Genomic DNA, 24465 nt, shown 5'->3' with positions numbered 1-24465 from the left:
GGAGCTTGGGCAGCCTCATGTGGTCCCATAGCAATGAGTGTGCCAATTTAATCGAGACAAAGATTCATATATTCCTTGTAATGTAAGAACAATTCCTTCCCACATGCTGGAAAACATTTGCATTTTAGAAATCAGTCTAAAATTATTTAATAATTTTAAATTTTAAGTATTTTTAAAGCTTTTGCAGAGCTGTAGTAACTTCTGCTTCAAGAACATGGACTTGGCAGCCAGCATGGAGGATGTGGTTTTACTCAATAGGTTGATTATGTTTTGTTGCTTATGGAAATGGAAACAATTTCTTTTGCTCCTTTTATAGGAAGTATTTTCCAGTTGAAATTTTTTGACAGTCTTTGAATCTGGTCCATGGATCTATATTTACTCACATGTCTGTAGCATGGTTTAGTTCTCAAGCTCCAAATCCCCTCCTGCCATCCCTTTGAGCTGGCACACAGTGCTTTTTCCCTAACCTGTTTTTCACTTCAGATGGCTTGTACATGAACAGTTAAATATTTGACCAGTTGTTGCTGATCTCCACAGGGGTCAGCCTGCCGACAGTTAGCATTGCTGATCTTTTGACCTGTGCTTCCTGTTTAGGCATATTTCTAGGCCTTGTACAGCAGCTGGGGGATTTTTGGCACGAAAAGCACAGCAGTGGGGACCTTCCCATTCCCAGCGAGGGCTGTTAAGTTTCCCTGGCGTTGAAGAAATGAAGAACTGCTTTTGTGTGTAGTACTAGAAATCACATTCCATGTCTAAAACACATCTGTAGCTTTGGAACAAGACATGGCAATCTTTAGTTTGTGAGAACATATGATTTAGTTATTAGTGGCTTAGTATCTGATGAGATGTTTAGTAAATCATCTAATGCAAAAGTGTGAAAAGATGCTGTTGTGTTTAAACTGATGTGATTAAACTTGGTCCTCTTTGATCAGACCAGAAAAAATATGGCCCTTCTTTAGCTTACAAGGGGTGGTTGTAGCTCAATGATGTTAAGTACCATCAGGCACTGCTTTAGTCTTGAGAAATGACCTGGGGCAAGACTTTGTTGCTAAGGAGCAGTAGTCTGAAGGTGTCACGATTCCACACATTTAATATTTAGTTGGAAAGACGACAAGATTACTGCTACAGTATGGTAGATAACAGAAGGATTTAGGCAAATCTTGGGCATAAACAGACTCTCACCAGATGGTGTTGGTATCCTGTAAGACTCATCACTGGTATTTCTAGATCCGTTTTTCAGTATGAGGATGGAACAAGATAGAATGTTAACTCTTAATCATTCAAGATCCATCTCACATTTCTAAACCTGGAAAAGTTTATCTGAGGAGATCAGATAGCCCTCCCCTGCTGTTCCAATGTGTACAACCATAGGCATGTGTTCATACCTCTCTGACATAATCCCATTGAGAAGTTAGTTTACTTTGCATATTTTTAGATTACAGGAACTGACTGTTTGTTCAGAAGATAATGCTGATGTTCATGATATTGAACTTTTACAGTACATCAGTGTGGATTGTTCCAAACTAAAGCGACTCTTGCAAGGTATGATTTGAGCCTGTGTTTTGAAAAATTGTTATCTGAATATGGCTAGTTAGAGATGACACAATGCTATTGATCCGTGTATCATCTTATTGCTGTGTTTTACTCCAAATAGTCATATATTTACTAACATACTTTAAAATACTTAAGTCACAGAAACACACTGGTTTAAAACCTGCTTTGTGCTTCATATGTCTTTATAATCTGTGTTGCTTTTTAGAACCAAGTATCTTTTCTAAATGCAGAAATGTTTTACCTTTACAGAGACAGTATTCAAGTTTAAAGCCCTTAAGAAAGTAGCTCAATTGGCTGTTATCAACAGTCTTGAAAAGGTGAGTATTTTAATGTTTGTTTTCTGTTTCACTGCTTATTTCCAGACTTGCTCTCATTTAGGAGTAGTTGCAATTTAGTAATTTACCATGAAGTGTAAGTTGGTGCATCTCTTCAATGCATGTGTATTTTGCAATAGATGTTGAGTGATTAGAGGTAAGAGTAAAATCTTTCTTCGTTTGAATACAGTAATTCAGGAAGAAATATTTGTAAGCTTTGTAAGCTCTGGAATGTAAAGATGGTTTTCATTGTCTGCAGGCATTTTGGAACTGGGTGGAAAACTACCCCGACGAATTCACAAAGCTGTATCAAACACCTCAGACTGATATGGCTGGTAAGGCATAGCAAATGACATACTGTTCTGAAATTGGTTTCTCAGACACATTCCTTTGCATTTTGGGCCCTCTCTGCTTCTTGTGCAGCCTGCAAATAAGAACAACCCCAAATTTCTGTCAGCCCTTCCCAGGGCAGGCAGGGGTTTATTGCTGCCTCTTGTCTCTCCTGACTCACATTTTAATTAAAAAGTGATTCATTTTGTGGTTCACAACACAAAGAAATAAAACCCAAAAGCTGGAAACTCTTTAAATATATATTTTTTCATCTTGATACATGAAAAACCTGAGAGAACATCATCTGTATTTCTCTCTAGTCAAAAAGAGAGGAAAATTCATGTTTTCAGGTAAACCATGTGTTTAACTGGGTTGAGACCACTTTATCCCCAGTAGTGTGCTTTTCTTCTGTGTAGCTGGAGCTATTCTTCTGCCCTTTTATACTCCTTTACCTTTTCATAGTTAAAATTGGTATTGAACTTGGGGTTATATTTTCTGCAGATTGTGCAGAGAAGTTGTTTGACTTAGTGGATGGCTTTGCTGAAAGCACAAAACGTAAAGCAGCAGTTTGGCCACTGCAAATCATACTCCTGGTCCTGTGTCCAGAGATAATCCAAGATATAGCAAAGGATGTGGTGGAAGAAACTAAAATGAACAAGGTAAGAGAAGTATCTGAATTCTGGTTCTGATTTCTAGAGGATGCTTGGTTTTGCTTGTTTTGTGTTTCAAGGTACATTTTCTTTTGTCTTTCCTTCCTAAAAGGCACGTTACAATTCCATGTGTAAATCTACGCACTCTTTTTAAGTTCTTACCTAACGTATGTTCTGTCACTGTCAATAATTCATACAGATTGGGTGTCCCAAACAATGTTACATCAGAACTTTTACATCTCCCTGGAGATCTGAATCCCAGTGTTGTAATTTCCCCTGGTATCATTGCTGGTAGCTGGCAGTGTTGTACTGCCCTGGGTGTCTGCAGTGTGTGTACTGAGTGTTGCCTAATTGCAGCACCTGTAGCAGATGCTGAATTAGATGAGGCTGCAAACATGATGGTTAAGAGTAAACAACCATCTATCTTTGTGCCACTCTCATTGCCCTAGATCAAAATGAACTTTAATAATCATAACATTTCTTCAGAATGCTGCACCAAGTTGTTTTTTGCAGTCCCAATATCCATGATTTCTGATGAGAAAATGCAGTGTTGTTTGGTTTTAATATTTAAGGATCTAAATACCCTGACCACAGATTACCAAAGCTCTGGTTATACCTATTCCTGGTTTGAATTGTGCAGAAACTGTTCCTGGACAATCTCAGGAAGGCACTTGCAGGCCACGGGGGGAGCAGACAGCTGACTGAAAGTGCTGCTATTGCTTGTGTCAAACTGTGCAAAGCTTCTACCTACATCAACTGGGAAGATAATTCCGTCATTTTCCTACTAGTGCAGTCCATGGTGGTAGATCTTAAGGTAAAACTCTCTGTTTCCTATTTGCAATGAAGAAATTTGAATTTTAAGATACTGAAGTAAACTTTACATTTCTCCTTAATTGAATACCATAGTGGGTGTAGGTGTAAAATGTTGTATTGACAGTAGACAAGGATAATCTTGGTGTCTGATTTATACATTTCTATTTTTTTGAAATACAGAATTTGCTGTTTAATCCAAGCAAACCTTTTTCAAGAGGCAATCAAAATGCAGATGTAGACCTTATGATTGACTGCTTAGTTTCCTGCTTCCGCATAAACCCTCATAATAACCAACACTTTAAGGTGAGAACACTGCCTACTGGTAAGTCATTCTCCACATGCTGTTGATGACCTGTCAGTTCTGAAGGATATGCTAACAGCAGCTGGAAGCTCATAAATGAGTTCAACTGTATAAATATCTCTTAGTAATAAACCCCTGCATGTTTTTGTAAATCTTTCCTTAGCTGATTTCCTTTCTCTTGTTTAGATTTGACAGCTTTGTCAATTTAATAAAAAGGCTCCACTCTGTTGTTCAGTGTGATAAGAAAGATGGCAAAGACAAAGGTGTTCCTAAGTGGCTTTTGTGTGTTTTTATTGTAGATCTGCCTGGCACAGAATTCCCCATCAACATTTCATTATGTGCTGGTAAATTCGCTCCACCGAATCATCACAAATGTAAGTTCTGAAAGTATTTAATCAGCTCAATCTGTGGCTTCTCTTCAGATCAGCATCTCCTTATTAAATACAGTTTGAATAGTAGATCAAATCCTGTAACCAGTATCCATGCAGCAGGAGTTGCTTGCTAGTAAGGAAGGACATACAAATCTTTGTTCACGCTGCCCACTAGTTGGGTTCCCAGTTTGGGAATTTGTGTTCCAGTATAGCATTTCAGCACAAATATGCTTTAATACCCTCTGATGGAGGATGGCAAATGAATCTTATGTTCTCTGGTTTTATAGTAGGTAATGCTTTATTGATGTGTGGAAAACATGCTCAGAACATGCAGAGTTACACCACTTCTAGCATATTGACACAGGAACTTGGGGGACGAGCTGCCCTCGTGGTTTTGTCCAGGGGTTTGATCCAGGATAAATTGAAATAGTGTAAAATTTGTAGTAAATGCTGGATACCAAAAATAGTTTGAAAGTTTGTGCACTTGCTCACCTTCAATTTGTTACTGTGCTTTAAGTCACTAAAATATGACTTTAATTTTTATTCTGTTCAGTATGAAAATAGAGTCAGTGTGGAGCAGCCAGCCTGACTTAACTTACAAAACATTTTCTATTTCATTTATCCCAACAACATAATGAAAAAGCTATATTTCAGAAGAAACAGTATTAGGCACTTTAGCAAATGGGGGAGAAAATGCTCCTGTAGATGTGCTGGTGTAATACAGCTTTTCAGAAATTGTCAAGTACTTCAGATACCAATTTCCCATCTTGTTCAGTGTATCACAGTGACTTGAGTGCACATTATTTGTGTTCAGGTATTACATACTAGCACTCAGTATCCTGAAATCCCCAATGGCTTCCTGCATTTATGGTTACAGAGTTTGTGCTTGCTCAGAAAGAAGAGTAACATAGTAAGCAGCTGAGTTGGAAGTCTTGCTTCCATTACATGTTTAAATCAGTAACGTTTTAAATCATAAAAGTTTCACGGTGAGAATACAAAATTAACGTGTGGGTGATTCAGTGTAAAAGACTTGTGGAAAGGTTAGTTACACCGCAGCTTTTGTAACTCTTGGAGGTCTAAAATGAATGCTAAACTGGCACTGCAGGACTCAGATTCACACTGAGCCTTGCTGTGCTGTGGTTGCAGTCGGCGCTGGACTGGTGGCCGCGGATCGACGCTGTGTACTGCCACTCCATGGAGCTGCGCAGCATGTTCAGCGAGACCCTTCACAAGGCGATCCAGGGCTGCGGGGCCCACCCGGCCATTCGCATGACTCCGGTAAGGCTTCCAAAGGAGCTCTGCAAACACAGCCCCTCGGTTTTCCTGTCTCTCCATCCCATTCCAGCTTTTTTATCCATTAACTTTAGACTGGAAACTAGAGGGGGGGGAAGAACATTGCGATCCAAAAAGCAACAGAGAGCCATACATGCTCTGTAAACCTTGCAGGCCTTGGTGTGTTGACTAACTGTTTCTGGTCAGTTAGTGATGTATGTTTCTCAGTTTTCATGCTGCTTTTAAATGGGCAACATAGAAGTATTTCTTCTGTAACTGTCCTCTGTGGCTAACTGTTCATTTTAAGCTTTCTTGCTGTGTGAATAGCGAGGTAATACGTCCATTCTTGTTTAATCTGAAAAACAAAAGCATTCTGTATGTGAAGATAATTTCTGAAAACTGCAATGCTTTTATCACGATTGGCATGAGTATCTCTTCATTTCTCTTGCTTTCTGTTGAGCAAGTTGACTGTTTGGTCTTGGTGACAGCAACAAAGTGAAAGATTTTTCAAGCATTTTGAGATAAAATCAGTATTCTTGGTTGTCTTGGGAAAAAATCTTAAGTAAATGCAAATTTGTAGTTCATCCAAATTTTTTAGTAAGTTCACATGCAGCTGCGTTGCCTTTCTTCTCACTTCCCACTTAGGACTTTGGATGTGTTAAGGGAACTTGGTTGTTTTAGAAGGCCTAAAATGATACAAATGAAAATACTCCTATTGGGCTTCTCAAATGAAAGCAAATGATCAAAATACCTTTAGTTGAAAGCTGCAACATGTTTAACTTGCTTTTTACATGTCTGTATTCATCTGTTGAGAAAATAGCAGGGGTATTGTAATGGCAACTCGGACATTGATTGGTGGTGCTTTGTCTTCTGCTTCTTATTTTCCGTTCTTATTGCCTGCTGTCGCTCACATGGTCAGATGCCAACCAGTCACTGTTTTGCATGGCAGTGGGCCTCTGTTGCTGTAAGTATGACCCATCGTAACTACCGCAGAAAAGCCCTCCCTTGCTCTGACTTTTCTGTGCATAGTTACCACTGCAGTCACCTCACTTCATCTGGGGACAGAAGGTAGCCTGGTTTACACGAGAACATAGGATGGGAGGAGATCCCAGCACTGCCCCTGGCAACTGCACAACCAGCTGAGCTCCTTCCTGGGAGGAACAGCCTTTGTTGGTTCTGGTCTTTTCTTTCTGCCCCCTTTTCCATCACGATGCTCTTCCAGAATCTCCCCACTCTGGTGGTTAGAACCATTTCTAATTTCCAGCCTAAACTTATTTATGTCTAACTTATCCCCATTGTTCTTGTTCCAATGTTGCCTGTTAGCTTCAAACTGGTGTTTACCCCCTTGCTGTATCTGCAGAGAGGAGTCATGTCCCTGTCTTTGTTTAGCATAGTCTTTAGTTTTGATTGTGTGAAGTGAATAAATCACTTCACAGAAACCAGTTGGCTTCTTTTGCCATTTGCCTCTTCTCAGAACTCCCTTATCTGTTGCAAACTTAAGTTTAGTAGAGAGTTAGTTACCTCGACCAGTGTGGAACCAGTTTCCTGATTGGTTGCTTTTTGTGTGATAGATTTTATTCTGTATATTTTCACAGTAACTCTTTAGCAATTCAGAGATTCCCGTTTCTTGTAGAATTTAATCATACAAAGTCATGTCTCTTCAGTCACTGTTGGGATTATTTCAGTCTAGTTTGGGTGGGGTTTTTTTTTGCTCAGAACTTGTAAGTTTAGTGTAAATTAAAACCAAGTTTAGTTACTGTTTGAGGTTTGCAAATGATAAACAGACAAGATAGTTTAAAAAGCTGAGTTTCTGAAGAGCGTTGTGTCTTATGGTGAATGTCCACAACAGCAATTTATTTGTCCAAGTTACTGTCCTGTAACCTGTAAACAAAAATACAAATTTAATCCCTTCTGGTATAAGATTAAAATTAATGAAAATATAAATTCTGTAAAGTTATTGGATAGAGATGAAAATTTCATGACTTTGGCCATCCTGGGGATCACTCAACACAAGTTCACTTTTTTAATATATGTATTTGTATGTGTGTATTTGTATACAAACACAAACAGACGTATGTATGTATATAGTATTTTTCACATACTTTAGCATGCATCCAAATTATTTTTGGTTGAGATGAAGGAAGAGCAGTCACTTGCCATACAGCAGTGGTAGAACATGATATAGTTCACCCTGGAGTCAAACCAGAATACCTAATGTGAACTATCAGTGCATACCTTGTCCGTTCAAATGTCCTCCACATAGGAAGGAAGTTGGCTGGTACAGAAGTTGTGCATTGATCTTTCAGGTGAAGCTAGATTTATTTTACTGAAGCAATGCACTGTCTATCTTGTGAAAACCAAAAGGTTCATTTTTCAGAGGTTCTAGAGATGAAAATGCTAAAATCCAGACTGATTATGGCAGAAAATAAAGAGAATATTTTGCCTTTGGAAAAAAGTTCCCTCCCGTCTCATGTATTCAAACCCACTTGGAAACATTTACTTTTATTTCTTTTTTAGACCAGAGAAAATCCCTGTAAATATTTTTGGTCCTTTTATCCTTTTTTGTTTGGCCACAGTTTGTCTTATGCAAAACTTTTCTTATGCCCACATGCAGCTCACTAGAACAATTCTGAAGGAAACTGTAAAGATGCTAAAGGGATAGTAGTGTATGCAGGTGTAAAAGGGGATTTTTAAGTAGAAAGCTGTGTGACTATAGATACTTTCAAAGTTCTTAATGAATTTCAAATTATAAAAGCAATACACTTAAGATATCTGATTATAACTACTGTGTAGCCTACCTTACTGACAGTGACTGTGGTTTTCCTTCTGTCAGAGTCTTACATTTAAGGAGAAAATGACAAGCCTTAAATTTAAAGAAAAACCTACTGATCTGGAAACCAGAAGCTACAAATTCTTGCTCTTATCCTTGGTAAAGCTGATCCATGCCGATCCAAAGCTGTTGCTGTGTGTAAGTATATCGTACTTCTCATCCATAGTAAAATTTACTTTTGAAGCTACTATATGAATAAAAATTAAAAACACGAACCTGGCACTTAGGATACTTGCCTGCTCGTTCTTTTCTCAGATTTTAATGCTTCTGTACTTTGAAAAGAAAAAGACAAAAACCAAAAAGAAGCTAAAAAAATGTTACAGAACCAAAGCAGCACAAGGAAAGGATGCATAAAGCTCTGTAACTCTGGAGGGGAGGCAGGATGTGGGGGGAATAGAAGAAGAAGAAAACTAAAATAAGGGTTGGGGGAAACTAGTCATCATTTCACTGAATAGACAGACAGATGTGGTGTTAGATCTTCTGTTTTTCTCAGGTCTCTTTATTGTTTAATTTAAAAACATTTCAATTCTGTCAAAGATCTGATGTGCACAGGGTTTTACAGCTGAAAATTGACGTAGTTTCTTGAAGATCCAGAAATCCACCTGGTTAATTACAGGAATGCCGCTGTAGCGCTCGGTCATTAAAAACTTTCACATTAAAAAGTAACATGTTTGGTCATTAGAAAGTTTTACAACTTAAACTTTCTTTCCCTGTTGCTGTTAGAATCCAAGGAAGCAAGGGCCTGAGACACAGGGGAGCACGGCCGAGTTAATTACAGGCCTTGTGCAACTCGTTCCGCAGTCCAGCATGCCAGATATCGCACAAGAAGCCATGGAGGTAAGGGGGGCATGTCCTCTGTGCCAGATGAGGAGTGCACAGGCAAATCAAGGCTTTTGCAGGAGCTCTGAAGTTCTGTGTTTTGGACTTTGGTCTCTACTCATGCTTTTCTAAATGTCTCCTACACTAAAAGCTCCACAGGAGGTGCCAGTTACATTATCCCGCTTCTTCAGATTCCTATTCTAAAAGGTGCACTATAGTGAATCTGCTTCATTGACATCTTTCATACTTTAGGTTTTCACAGATAGACTGAAAAAAGGGTTAACTATACCTATATGCTATTAAAGCTTTACATAAAGAGTTGAATTTTAGTGGGTAATTAAGGCTTTTTTGTTAAACCTGCCTCAACAAGAACTGCCACAAATAGTGTCAGTATTCTACTAACTATCAATATATGAAATACATATTCTTGATAGTTTAATGGTAGAATTCAAGAATATTTCTTGTATAAGAATAATCCTTTTCAGTGTGAAAGTCTCTGTGGGAGTTTATGTTGGATAGTAACATCCTAACAGTCATTTACAGGAGCTTAGAAATGGAAAAATTCCTGCCATTATGTAATTTGTACTGCTCAGTCTTGATTCTTTAGAAGGTTTCTTTAAGGTAAATTTCTACCTTTTAAGTGAAACTCTACTTTGTTTTGAGTTTAGGCCTTGCTAGTTCTTCACCAGTTAGACAGCATTGACTTGTGGAATCCTGATGCACCTATAGAGACATTCTGGGAAATTAGGTATGTAAGTTAACTTCTGTAAATTAGAGAATAGCTGGTTTGATTTGTCTTCTCTTTTGAAATAGCTGGGAGTGTTTGGGGAAAGCTCTGCAACATCAGCATGAGGCTGCAGTCAAAATTGTTACGTGTATTCATGGAAAAGTTGTATCTTGCTTGTACTGTATGAATTTAACAAAAATATAACAAGAAACATTCTGCTGGTTTACATAAGGACCCTTCAGCCTGATGTTAAGGTGTCCTAATGATTATTAGTTTGAAAAGTCAAAGACTTTTCCCCCCTCATTCAAGTGTTTACTACTTGTTTAAACTGTTTTATCCTTTGGGGGCTGAGGGAGTTAATGCTGCTTCTGTAAGTGTGGATTTGCTAATGCTGACTCTGAAGCCCTCACCTAGAGAAGGTGGTAGTTTGTCTTGACCTGTGATCTCCATTTGTCTTTCCTTTGTATTTAAAGAACTTTAATTTGTTAAAGTTGTCTTTTTATAACTTCACAGCAGCTGTTGCAGTTATTTCTTGGAGAATATAAAGGGAAATTAAATGCAAAAAAAGTCAAAATTACCCAAAGTTCTAAACTAGGAATCTGGAAGCTCAATTCTAAGAATTGCATGAGCTGAATAATTAATAGTACTTTGGTGATCTAATCTGGGTTGGTGTTGGTGTTTAAGCTAGAAGAAAAGGAACAACAGTCTAGGAGGAACTCTTAGAGCATCAGCAAATGGGCCTGCATGACTGCTGAGTGTGGCTCAAGGGGCTTGTTATGGGATAGATTTGGGGCTGAGCCCTATGTAGATGGGCAATAACTGAAACTCGTGACACTAATTCCTAGCAGTAGGAATGAGTTTGTGCTGCTCGGGCTGGGGGAAAAACCCATTAAAATTGACACTAATTTGGACCCTTTGGCAGTTTTAACAGAGAGTGTGAGGCCTGAATGGATATGAAGAAGGAACATCCCTAGATGTGTTCCTTCCAGAACAGAGTTGAGACACGTTGTCAGAGCAGTGTAGGTAAACTTGTACTGCCACTGTCTGTGCTGTATCTGTTCTGGGGATAAATGGAGGATTCCGAAGCGGCAGCCCTGGAGTCCGGACTTCTGACAAGTACCCAAATTGCTTAACTTCCTCTAGGGAGCTGGAGAGGCAGCTGGGCGGTGGGAAGGGTCACAGGGGAGCTTCTCATTTAAGCTACACACCTACCTTCTATCTATTATACGTTGTAAAAGATGATGCTAGTATGTGTATAGGGTATTCGTGCTAATTGCCTATTTCTATGTAATAAGTAGTAATATCTTCAAATGTCGTTGCTAGATTATAAAGCTAATGCTGAATTTCATTTTGCTGCAGTTCACAAATGCTTTTTTATATCTGCAAGAAACTAACTAGTCATCAGATGCTGAGCAGTACAGAAATCCTCAAGTGGCTGCGAGAGATTCTCATCTGTAGGAACAAATTCCTTCTAAAAAACAAAGTAAGGAAATGTTAACATTTGTCTGTCTCAGTTCCTGCTTTTCTGATCAGATACAAGATGTATAGAATAAAATGTACAACACTCCTGAGCTTGGCTTCTTTAGTCTTAATTACATCTAAATTATCGTTATGTTAGCATGTATTCTGTTGAGTAAAACCAAGAAGCCTGTAGGGCTTTCAGGAGGCAAAGGCATAATTTTGTGCTTACCTCAAGGTGATGTTTTCTGAAGACGACTCTCCAGATAATTTCTTAGGGGGGAAATATCATTGTAAGATACATTAATATGAGTAACTTTATAAATCCCTGAGAGCACCAGTGTGAAAAGTACTGTGTGAATGTTGAAGAGCTTTTCCTTCCTGAAATCTATCAAAAAAATACATTGATTTATTCTTTTTTTCTTCCCTCTCTTCACAGCAGTCAGACAGGAGTTCCTGCCACTTCCTCTTCCTTTACGATGTCTCTGGAGGTGGAACTAGTCAAATTTCTCTTGACCATGAAGAGATGATACGCTGTGCTCCAGGAGCTACCCTCAGGAAAGGGAAAGGGAATTCTTCCATGGTAAGTAATATATGATAATAATTCTTTTTAACATTTGGGGAGAAAACCCTGTGTGCAGTACTGTGAAGGATCACAAAATCGAGCCTCTGATAAGGTATACCCTTTGACACACAAGCTTCTCAAGCCTAGTTTTACTGCTAGTTCTATTTATGAGCAAAAATGTTAATTTTGTTTTTTAAAGTGCTCTTTTCCAGTAGATTTTCCAAAGTACGTGGTTATCCTTATGAAAGGAGCAGGTTCTTAGCCACTTTATTCATGCAACAGCATATAAGAGCTTTGATCTCGTTTAGGATTGCTTGTTCTTACTAGAATAAAAGCACTTTTAAAGAACTTGGATAAGGCTGGATTTCAATCAAGTTGCCATATTCATAAGCAATATTACCGTATCCGGAATTCTGTTTCCCAAGGAAAGCACAGCAGGCTGCAGCGGAACTCCCATCTGTCGCCAAGCCCAAGCAAAATTGGAAGTCGCCTTGTACATGTTCTTGTGGAGCCCGGACATCGAGGCAGTGCTCGTCGCAATGTCCTGTTTCCGGCACCTCTGTGAGGAGGCAGATATCAGATGTGGGGTAGATGAAGTCTCTGTGCATAACTTTTTGCCAAACTACAATACTTTCATGGAGTTCGCATCTGTTAGCAATATGATGTCAACAGGTGAGAGTCATGGGCCAATGAAATACCTTTGTACCTGTATAATGAGACTATTGCTTGTGTTTTAGCTTTAAACAGGTTGAGATTCTTGATTTGATTGATGCTCCTGTTTTCATTGGAATATTTTAATTATTGGAGTTGCTTGAAAGAGTAGGGAACTTGAGTGACTGAGTTCATGAGGATTTTAAAGTGTAACAAGAAGAATCCTTTTCTGAATGCTTTAAGGGGATATGTTCTTCTGTTAATATAATAATTACTTTCAAAGATCTCATATTTGATGGAGGTGGGTTTTCAGAAGTCTTAGTTAAATGTTCTGTGTCCCTTTGCAGGGAGAGCAGCTCTGCAGAAGAGAGTGATGGCGTTACTGAGGCGCATTGAGCATCCGACTGCAGGCAACACAGAGGTAAACCACCTTCTGCATTGATGTACTCTTTGCATATTTTTTTGAAAACAGAAAATACTGTTGCTGCAAGTGGTCTTGAAGTTAAATCTTGATACAATCTTGATCTTATTTTAGGCCTGGGAGGATACACATGCAAAATGGGAACAAGCTACAAAACTAATCCTTAACTATCCAAAGACCAAAATGGAAGATGGGCAGGTGACTATGAATTTTTCCATAGGTTCAACCCTTAGAAATTTACAGTAACTCTTTAAGCTAGCTTATTTTAATGAATTGAATTTTAATCTTGAAAATGAGCTTTGTAGGCAGACTTAAACTCCATGAAAGTATTCCAGAATAATAATGGTAATCAGTTGTTGGCTATGCTTACCAAGAGACCAAAAAGTGGTTTGACTTGAATTGCTGTGAGGGAGGTGGAGGCTGAGCTTAATAATCAAAAATTAAAAAGATGTCAAAAACAAAGCATAGTGAAAACTCTGGAATACTACTACAGAAACGATGGAATCCCTTTAACTGGAGGGTTTTAAATAGGCCACTGCCTGTCATGATTTAAATACACTTTAACCTGGTGCAGAGCAAGGCATTGATTAGGCAGCCCCTTCAGTCCTTTTCTTTGTCAGCTGCTTTGTAAGCAGTGCCTCTGTGTAGATCTCTGCCCTGCTGTCGCAGTAAAGGCAAATCTTAGAAAATTCTTGAACCTGGAATTGTAAATGCAGGATGTGTTACGGAATACTTTAAACTTCTGATATCTCTCCATGGGTTTTAATTAATTGAAGAGATTTCATCTCCAGCCGTTCTCTTGCAGGTTACTGAAAGCCTTCATAAGACAATTGTGAAGAGACGAATGTCGCATGTTAGTGGGGGAGGCTCCATAGACTTGTCTGACACAGACTCTCTTCAGGAGTGGATCAACATGACGGGGTTCCTGTGTGCCCTGGGAGGAGTGTGCCTGCAGCACCGCAGCAATGCAGGACTGGCCACCTACAGCCCACCCATGGGCCCAGTCAACGAGCGCAAGGGCTCCATGATATCCATGGTGTCCACTGAGGGAAACACAGAGACTCCTGTCAGCAAGTTCATTGATCGGTTGTTGACTCTGATGGTCTGTAACCACGAGAAAGTGGGGCTGCAGATACGGACTAACATTAAAGATCTGGTGGGTTTGGAGTTGAGTCCAGCACTTTATCCAATGCTGTTTAACAAACTGAAGAATACCATCAGCAAGTTTTTTGATTCTCAAGGACAGGTAAAGTGTTGATTTATTCCTTCTCATTTGTGTCATAGTGAAAAGCATCGGTCTTGTCTTTCACTTAGGTAATTGACATTGGAACCTGTTGGTGTTCTGTACAAAGACCTGCAAGCGTTGGGATTGAATTTTGCAGCATGTTTTAATTATTGTATTTGTGATTCCAGGCTATGTTTAACATGGAGTAATTGAAAACATTCTTGAATTCTTAGTGAGCTCTGAGTACAGAATCTGTGAGAGTGTTCTCAGAGTCGTTACGGCTGATAGTATTGACATACTTAATCTTGACACGTATTGGAATTCTTTTGGCTAGGTGGTAACTAGAAAAATGCTTGTACATGAGATTTTTGAAATGTTGCAGTATATTCAGTACCCTTTATTATTTTTGTGTGTGTGTAAAGAACTGAGACCAGCATTTTCTTTCTGTAGGTTTTGTTAACTGAGACCAACACCCAATTTGTAGAGCAAACTATTGCTATAATGAAGAATTTGCTTGACAATCACACAGAAGGGAGCTCAGAACACCTTGGACAAGCTAGTATTGAGACAATGATGCTAAATCTGGTTAGGTAAGAAATCCTGTTGACCTTTATGTACAAAGTAATTCTTGTAAGCATTCCTGGTTTCCTTTCTGTACAATGGTGGTAGTGGTTGAAAACCAGCTGAAGGGCAGATTTCTGCCCAGTCTTACGCTAACAGAAAACTTCTTTGACCAGACGAAATTTGTTACTTGTCCTCAGTTGATATAGGGCCTGGTTTTCTTGGGGTGGGAGGGAATAAAGGTAGCCCAAACACTTGGTAAGTGATTATGCACATCTGCTGGGTCAGCCAGGTTGTAGGTTCCAGCATGGAGCTGAAGAGATTTATCGGCAGTTTGGGCCTTGGAGTGTGAAGTAGCATTAAATACTGAATTAATCTTTCTGCCTTTTTTCCCTCCAGGTATGTGCGTGTGCTTGGAAATCTGGTACATGCAATTCAAATCAAAACTAAGCTCTGTCAGTTAGTAGAAGTAATGATGGAAAGGAGAGATGACCTTTCCTTTTGCCAAGAAATGAAATTTAGGTAGGTGTTGCATTATGTATCTTCTAGGACAGCGTAATGTGGACAAGTGTGATTTTGCTTGGTTATAGGTTTAAAAAAATAAACCAAAACCATTCTCACATATTCCTGGTATAGGTTTGGTACCCCTGTCTTTGGCTTCAGTATAATTTAGAGCCTGGTGTTGTGTTAAAACGTTATTTTGATTGTGGGGATACTAAACACATGTAAAAATGTGAGATACAGACTGGAGCGTTACTTGGTATGATAAAATCAGTTCATCTTCAGTGTGTGGTGGTTCAATTTACACTGGATTTGTGATAATAAGAATGATGCCAACAATAGCAAGTGTATTTGAGGGAAGGGCTGTTTAAAAACAAACCCAAACCTCCTCCAAATCTAAAGCAATGTATCTATATGTAACAGGAACAAAATGGTCGAGTATTTGACAGACTGGGTAATGGGAACATCTAATCAAGCAACAGATGAGGATGTGAAATGCTTGACAAGGTAAGAAAGAATACACTTAAACTGTTCCTAACATAGCTGACAGTGTTCCAGGTGGCATTTCATATCCACAGATGAGCTGTCTTGTGTGGTCTGCCTTCAGAGGTAGTAATTTTGAAGAAAAGAAAAAACCTGAAACTTAAGTTTTGGAGAGCATCAGCAGAATTATATTTAGTGCCTAGTCTTAACTAAGGTTTTTATGGTTCTGTTTGATTATTTAACTATTGAGTTTATTTAATTCCTTTTAATACCCTTTCTGATTTAGCATTAGGACTGAATATTTAGCTACATATTCATATGTAGCACTCTGAATAAAATCATCAAACATGATAGTGTTGAATTTGTACTTAACTGGGGTTTTTTTCAGTGGCAAATTTGGTTTGCAGTTTTTGTCCTTAGGAGACACATTGCTTGAACCTGTACCACAAAATCTAATAGCTGTTTTCCTGACGGACAGAAGGTTACTAGAATAACTTCATTCTCAAAGATTCTTTTCACCTGCAGTTAGATATCTAAGGAAAAGGGACTTGGTACTGAATGGGGAAATTATCAAGTGGGAGGAGAGACTAATTCTGCTGAACTGATTCACAGCTGCTTATAATTCTCTTTTTCAGAGATTTGGACCAAGCGAGCATGGAAGCAGTGGTCTCTCTCCTTGCTGGGCTTCCACTACAGCCTGAAGAAGGAGATGGTGTTGAGCTGATGGAAGCAAAATCTCAGTTATTTCTTAAGTAAATAGTGGCTTTGAACTGTTTTTCTATACAATGACCTGAAGTACATGTACCACATGACACTTACTGCAAACTATGGTTTTTCTTATAGCAGAGATCATTTTATTATCCAAACAGGAATTACCTCCTGTATGTCCCATCTTACAAATCTCTGCCTCCTAGGTTTATGCAAACAAGTTCATTTAGAAAATAATGATAAAATTTGGTTTTGTTTCTGCTTAATGCAGGTGTATGCTTAATTCCTGGAGGGACCACTTGCTTTTGTGTTCTGTTTTATCATGAAACTTAAAATCTCTTACAAGACATGTGTTTGTAAAGGCACACCTGTGGAGTTCACTCGCTTGGTTTGAGAACACTTGCATACAAATGTTAGGACAGTGCCTTCTGGTGGATACCTCAAATCTGAAAGTTTGCACTGAACAAGAAAGATTACTTGGGGCAGTTAGGAGATTTTTGGGAAGGCTTGTTGCGTATTTAGAATCACAGATTTGCTCCTGTATGCACATCAGTTCAGACAGTTGCCTTTGCAGAATCTGTTTTACTTATCCAGCTTTTTTTCTTTAGGTATTTCACGCTGTTCATGAACCTTCTCAATGACTGCAGTGAAGTTGAAGATGAAAGTGCACAGACAGGAGGCAGGAAACGCGGGATGTCTCGCAGACTGGCCTCGCTCCGGCACTGCACTGTCCTTGCTATGTCCAACTTACTCAATGCAAATGTGGACAGTGGTCTTATGCACTCAATAGGTAAAGTAGTTAGAGATAACTGTGTATAAATGAATACATAATGAAGACATTAGTATTTCATTTATTTTTACATCTTCCTTAGTAGTTCTGGGTTTTTTTGATCAGGCTTGGGCTATCATAAAGACCTCCAAACAAGAGCTACGTTTATGGAAGTCCTCACCAAAATTCTGCAGCAGGGAACAGAATTTGATACCTTAGCAGAAACAGTGCTAGCAGATCGGTTTGAGAGGTTGGTGGAGCTGGTTACAATGATGGGTGATCAGGGAGAGCTTCCTATTGCTATGGCTTTAGCCAATGTGGTGCCTTGTTCTCAGTGGGTAAGTTGATTCACGCTTTTTATTTCCTACATTTTTGAAAATATTAAGACTTGAAATAAAAGATAGTGCAAATATTAAGTGTGTAACACCAGTCTGCTGAACAGATTAGACCTGCCATTCATTATAGACAGCCTTTCTGTAGAAGTGTACTGAATCTAATTGTCAGATCTTGATTATAAGCTGCATTTTGGTAGTAAACTTTTAGTTAATGCCTAGGAATAATTTTATACGCAGTTATTGTAATAAATGTATCTGTGTGAGCTGGTAATTTGTTACAGATTGTGTGTGCTGTAATGCAGACAAACAGAACTGTATTTGCTCCTCTAGATTTTAGCAAGATGAATTGGGCTTTGTTATGCAGCAGAGTAACTGCTTATCTGTCTGGGCAAACCATTATGAATTTGCATGACTGGATATCATGAGGCAGATTTTTAGACAAGCAATAGCATAGGAGAGATTTAAAGAGAGATTGTGCTTAGTTTGATATTTATATGCAAGACTCCATAGCAAATGTAATGCATTAGTACAAACTGCTCGGTGTTTTCTCTTAGTTCTTTGTTTTGTACTTGCCCTGGCTCACTGCTAGTCAGGTTAACATCTCACTGCTTCTTTTAAGGATGAGCTAGCTCGTGTCCTGGTCACACTCTTTGATTCCCGGCACTTGCTCTACCAGCTCCTCTGGAATATGTTTTCAAAGGAAGTCGAGCTAGCAGATTCCATGCAGACACTCTTCCGAGGAAACAGCTTAGCCAGTAAAATAATGACTTTCTGTTTTAAGGTAAGTTATCTAATCTTCCTCCTGCTACAGATCAATAACGGGAAAAGTTTAGTAATACAAGAACACAAAACTACCACTGTATAGATTGGTCAGTTCTGTTTCAGAAGGGAAACTATAATATAGAAACACCAATTTTACAGAAAACTGGCTTATGCCAAAGCAAATCAAGTGTTTTCAGGCTCTTTTAACACAGAATTTTGGAGTGTTCCTGTGAATTGTGATGTTAATCTGGCACCCATTTGGATTTTCTTTCTGCACAGGTGTATGGTGCTACATATCTGCAGAAGCTTTTGGAGCCTTTATTAAGGACTGTGATCACATCCTCTGAGTGGCAGCATGTTAGCTTTGAGGTGGATCCAACAAGGTTTGAGATTCAAGGGGGGGAGCAGATGTTTTTGTAAGCATGATTCCCAGTCACTGGAAATATAATAGGATTCCTTTTTCCTCATTGCAAATACTTTTCTCATACTTTCATACTCTTCCACTCCTCACTTTACCAGACACATAATTGTATCTGCAGTCCTTATACCCAGAGCTGCCCAACATAGTGGGATGAGTTTTGCTGCATGTCCTCTAAACCCTGAGTGGGTAAGGAAGATAGAGAGCTCTTGCAGGGCTGCTTCTACTTGCTACTTCATACTTTTATGTAGGCCGCAATATGGGGATTTCCTGCAGTACCAGAAAGCATCTGCTTTAAGTCATTGAGTTAATTACAGAAGCAAGATGGAATGCATGCATGTTGTGTGTCGTGTGTTTGCTTTAATTCTTCTTCTGCCACTTCAAGACTTAGATTCAGCAGCTGTTGCTCTGTTGCTTTGAATTAACTCTTAGAAGAACTTTAAGTATTTGTCTTTTAAGTAGCTTACCAAAATCAATGCCTTCTGTTAATAGTTAACTCTCAAATATCTGTGTCTACTTCAAAAATTCCTTTCAGAGTAAAATTCCTACCATCATCAAACAGATAATGCACTTATCAGTTGGGATTATGTATGCATGTCTTCTTATGGAACAGTGTGAGAGAATCCCACTTACAGCTGCCTGGTTATTACTGAGTTTTAAATGACCTTATGTTTGTAACTCACATGGTTTAAAATACTGATGGAAACTTCTGTGTGAAAGATCGTAAAGATTCCTGTTTACCCTGGGAAATAAGTTACTACCAAACATAAGTACAGCTTGTACCATTGATTTGGTTGCTGGCCATACATGTGTGGGTCTGTTTCAGGCTGGAGCCCACAGAGAGCCTCGAGGAGAACCAGAGGAGTCTGTTGCAAATGACAGAAAAGTTTTTTCATGCCATCATTAACTCTTCTTCTGAGTTCCCACCGCAGCTCCGCAGCGTGTGCCATTGTTTGTACCAGGTATGCTGGCACTGGGTGCCTGCCCAGCCCCTGGGCTTTGCTCTTGTAGTTGTAGCAGTTTGGAGTTTGGGCCGGTACTGGGTGCATTGTGGCATTGTTAAAGACTATTTTCAGATGTTTGTTAAATAACAGGGATCTAAACATAGGGACCAAGGTATTCTAAGGCAAATATGAGAGCAAGAACCTGAAAGAGACAGATAAATGTATTTATAGTGCTCTTTTAATGAGGCAGGTATCAGAGACTGACTTCTGCTTGTGGCTAAAGCTTCAGTCCTGCCACATAAATCTTGGGAAGTTACCAAGCTGGGACCACCCTCTTCTTGCTTGTTTCTGGCACTATTTATGAATGATGCTTACAGAGAAGAAGCCCTCCCGAGTGATGCTCTGTCCTCTGTAGAGTAAGTTCTGCTGTAGAAGTACCCTTCTGGCCACCTCTCATTCAAGTAGCCCCATCCTCTGGCCTCTATTCCTGATTCCTCTGCTCTGTCTCGCTCCTCCTGCTCCCCGTAGCAGCTCAGGAGCAGGTTGCTGAGTCCAGAACACTTACAGGTCTGTCTGCTCTTTGTGTGTTTCTGATGGATTTAGCCGCTGCTAAAAGTGCCAGTGGGGGATACTCCTGCTGCCCTCAGGGCTCATAGGAAACACAACTTCCAGTCCTGTTGGAGGGCTTTCAGAGGAGAGCTGTGCATGGCAGAGTGTTTGAGCTGTGGTCTCAGTTAAGTGGTCTCAGTTAAGTGAAGAGCCATGGAGTCTGTATCTCAGGCCTGAGGTGAAGCAAGGAAAAGAGATTTTCGGAGCTGTGTGAACTAATTATGAGCAGTAACAGTTTCCACCCAGGGTAGCCTGGTTGTATTCTTACAGTGAAGCTGTAATAATAAATACAACTGCTGTGATTCTCAGAACTTGCAAGTGAGAAACAGTGAATTGTGTGTGGTGACTGTCGTGGACCTTAGGTTGTTATCATGAGCTGTCGGAATGAACTGGGCGTGCAAGTGATGTGCCCAATGTAACTTGTCTAAATGGCTTCTAAAGTCATCAGTTTCTCTTCCTGATGGTGATTGTATCCAGGTTGGTGTGGGGTGATGTTGGTTTCTTAGGATTTATTTGGTTTTGGTTGTTTTTAAACTGGGAAATGAGGGGTGAAGTTGGTTTCCTTTGAGTTCAGATGGCCACAGTCTCACAGACTTTCGCTGGGAATATATTTGAGTGTTACTGAAGATGTAACACACAACCTTGGGTGTTGCTTCTGTTATTTGATGCTACCTTATCCCAACATCTTTTCCTAGAATTGCTTTTATATGCTGTTACTGAGATGTATCAGCTTTATTTCCCTTTTAGGGATAAATTGCTAGAAATTATTTCTATGCAAACCATTTTTAATTCCTACATGAAGTGGGATTTCTACAATGTACTCACCAGTGGTGTTGCCAGAGGTTCTCCTATGGAAGCATATCAAGCTGTTTGCTTTGCTTTTTGTTGATACAAGGGTAGTTTGTTCCTGAAAGAGACGGTTTACTGGTAAATATGCAAGTGGTATTAACTGATACTCAGCTTCAGCATATACTACTGTTTCTAGTAACAGCTATATTTGTATACAAATAGTGTAGCAGTTAATTCTGTACATTCAAATTCCAGAGTTTTGAAGAGTCTGACCTTTATCTGAAAGAAAGTACAATTGAAATCTCATTTTTTTTGTGGGTATTAATCTATTTTTAACCTTAAGAACCAAATAGGTGATTTTAATAAGGTAACTTCATTTTTATAAGGTGAATGTGTTCCATCCCAAGCAATAGTGTAAGTCTAAATAACACTGAATTTTGTGGTGTCTTTTACACTTAGATTATTAAAGTAAATGTGTGTGTTCTATAAATGATTTGTAGCTAATTTTAATCAGTGTAGCAACAGTATGGAAATAGTTCATTTAGTTGGATATTGGGTCTACACTGGGTGTTTCCATTCCCAGAACAGAGCCCTGTTTTCATCTGGGAACATCATGTAATAGTTACTGTGACAGATGTGCCCTGGCTCGTTCTCAGGTGCCGTATGTTCAGGGGAGTTATGTGGTCCTGAACAAGCCTGATCCCAGTAACTCAGACAAAGAATTTGTGCTGGTTGCTTCATAAAACCCACACAAACAGACGTGGTTTTTCTTAACAGAGGGAAATTCTACTTGCTTCCAGTGCAGTAGCTGATGGATAGAGAATGGATATGACTGCTCAGCTAGCTCTGTAGAGCTTGCACAAAGTCAGAAATTTGGCAGAGGCACCAGTGGTTAAATATTAATAGGTCCTGCACAAATTGGAACTATTTAAATGTAGCTGGGTTGGCAGCAGAGCTGTCCCTGGCTGGCTTTCACAGCCCCAACCCCCCTTTTCTTTTTACTCTGTCACATTCTAAAGTTGTAGAAATTCTCTTCCAGTTCCGTTCCATGTGGTATTCTAAAGGTGATTTGAACTGTTGCTCTCAAACTGCTCACTATGGCTAGCTGTCTATTGATAGAGGTGTTACTTGCTTAGGGATGCAAATTCACTGTTACAGCTGCAAGGGCGGATGTGGGACCAGGCAGAGAGGCCAAAATGTACCTCTGTGCAGGGGAGCAGTGCCCAGGGCTGGTGTTCTATAGCTTTGCTCAAACCCTGGTGGGAAATAATGAGAGAATGTGATGCTTCTTGGTGGGTCCCTTTGCATTTAAATGCAATGCAGAACTAAGCCCCAATGAATTGGTTGGATACCTTGATTTGGAAATCTATACTAAATTAATGTAGCCCCACTGGCTTTTTTCTTCCTTTTTCCACAGAGTGTTTTGTGGCAGTGTTTAGCTATCAAAGTAGTAATAACCGTGACGATTCAGATCTCACTAAATTGAAGGACACACAGAGAAAACATTGGGAAGATTTAAAACTCTAAATTTATTTTAAAAGTAATATGTATTTCAAAGGTATAACGTTTTACTATTTTTCCTATTAAAACTATTTGGGGATGGTGAAATACATTTGAAAGCTGAATATACCATTTAATGCCCAATATCGTGTACCATGAGCACATTAATGTGGTTTGACGTTTAACCTAGCCAGAAATAGTAGAAATGATTGAAACGCAACATTTGCTTGTTTTGTATTTAGTGCTTTGTAAATAAGATGTAATAAAATTGTGGAATAAAAACTCCATCATCAGTCTTTAGTTTATATATTTCATTTTCTGTTGGTTATGTTTGTTACATTTTACTGTGTAATTTATGTACAAGTCAACATTGGTTTTTTGTTGCTGTATGTAGTTGGTGCTGTGACTTGTTTGTGCTCATCTCTGTTCTGTAGGCAACTTGCCACTCTCTACTGAATAAAGCTACCGTAAAAGAAAAAAAGGAAAACAAAAAATCAGTAAGTTTGGAGACCTTTTTCTTAGCCATTTCTTTCAAAGCACAACGGAAACCTTTTGCTGTTTGTTCAGAACATCTTCACTTCAGTCTATTTGACCTCACTGTAAAATCATTCTACTAATTCTGGCACAAAATAGCTTTCATTTCAATTAACACTGGAATTAAGTTACATTTAAAATATTCTCTGTGTGCCTATTTGAGTAAACAAGAGACATTTTAACATTCCTGCTTAGTGTTTAATACTCTGGTTCTTCTGCCCTTGCCACCATCTTCAAATTACAAAAAATGTGGAAGAAAAATGTTCTCTTTGGTTTGGGGGAAAATCTGAGCCTGCTTTAACACTCTGGCAGATAACTTGACTCCAGCTTGCTTCCCAGGGGAAGAACAAGTAATGCATATGGATTACTGAAAAGGAAAGAGCTTTAAATGACTTGTTTCTGATACATTTTCTTTTGTTTGCCTTGTGACAGAGCAATAAAATTCAGCGCTTGTATTTATTTGCAGAGAAAAGCAGATTTCCCAGGATCAGAACCTTGCTGGTTTAAAGAGTTTAGGTACATAGATAGTGATAGTGGTGTCATTAAAAGATAAGACTTAGCTTTCGACAGTGACCTCAAAATATAAAGTATGAATAAAAGAGAGGCAGAATGGAAATTTAGACTTTTATTAAATGCTCCCTTATTTTTTGCTGTAACTGAGCAGAATAGTAACCATGTTTAAATGCAAAATCTGTGTGCAGACTAGTATTTGACAAGAGAATATACTCAGTAATTGCATCACAAGGTAACTGAATGAAGTTCCTATGGAACCAAAGTGATTCTTGGTATATAATGTATATACTAATGCCTTTACCTGTTTTAAGAAGCATGATTTGAGATTGCACTAGTTATGTGTTGGAAGTGTTTCAGTAAAATTGGGTTAGTTTTTTATTCCTCTTAAACAATATAACCTAAAATACAAAACTTGCTAATTTTGTTCTGTGAAAGGTAGAATCTGTCTTGTTTTGATTAACTGTTGTTACTCATAAGAAAATACACATATAGATGTTGAATCTTTATGGAACCACATGTAGTATATTGAAGAACTTTATTTTTATCAGGGAGCTTATCTTTAACTTTCAAAGTCAAATGAAAGATATCTAAGAGAATAGACCATCCTCTTAGTAATACATAGTTGATTTCCTAAAAAGAAAGGAGATTTCTCTTTTCTTACAACATTTTCAGACTACTTTTTTTCCTAGGTAGCAAAGAACAATATTTTAAATCTGTAGTTCTTCTATCAAATTCCTG

General features: G+C 38.8%; 1 protein-coding gene across 1 annotated transcript in view; it reads left to right on the top strand.

The window, feature by feature from the left end:
* Positions 1 to 24465, top strand: part of NF1 (neurofibromin 1) — a 75219-nt gene that overhangs the window by 13357 nt on the left and 37397 nt on the right. Inside the window, 27 exon segments of the mRNA XM_030472693.1 lie at positions 1436 to 1542; positions 1804 to 1871; positions 2128 to 2203; positions 2700 to 2857; positions 3489 to 3662; positions 3842 to 3964; positions 4262 to 4336; positions 5480 to 5611; positions 8439 to 8573; positions 9159 to 9272; positions 9923 to 10002; positions 11341 to 11464; positions 11879 to 12022; positions 12430 to 12676; positions 13003 to 13076; positions 13191 to 13274; positions 13882 to 14322; positions 14752 to 14891; positions 15262 to 15384; positions 15787 to 15870; positions 16482 to 16598; positions 17163 to 17344; positions 17450 to 17661; positions 18278 to 18439; positions 18700 to 18803; positions 19665 to 19800; positions 23115 to 23177. Coding sequence (XP_030328553.1) covers positions 1436 to 1542; positions 1804 to 1871; positions 2128 to 2203; positions 2700 to 2857; positions 3489 to 3662; positions 3842 to 3964; positions 4262 to 4336; positions 5480 to 5611; positions 8439 to 8573; positions 9159 to 9272; positions 9923 to 10002; positions 11341 to 11464; positions 11879 to 12022; positions 12430 to 12676; positions 13003 to 13076; positions 13191 to 13274; positions 13882 to 14322; positions 14752 to 14891; positions 15262 to 15384; positions 15787 to 15870; positions 16482 to 16598; positions 17163 to 17344; positions 17450 to 17661; positions 18278 to 18439; positions 18700 to 18803; positions 19665 to 19800; positions 23115 to 23177 — 3679 coding nt within the window.

The sequence above is a fragment of the Strigops habroptila genome (genome assembly GCF_004027225.2).
Source record: "Strigops habroptila isolate Jane chromosome 13 unlocalized genomic scaffold, bStrHab1.2.pri S16, whole genome shotgun sequence".
Taxonomy (NCBI): domain Eukaryota; kingdom Metazoa; phylum Chordata; class Aves; order Psittaciformes; family Psittacidae; genus Strigops; species Strigops habroptila.
Note: the sequence above shows the minus strand (reverse complement) of the source record. Positions and strands in the feature narration are given on the sequence as shown.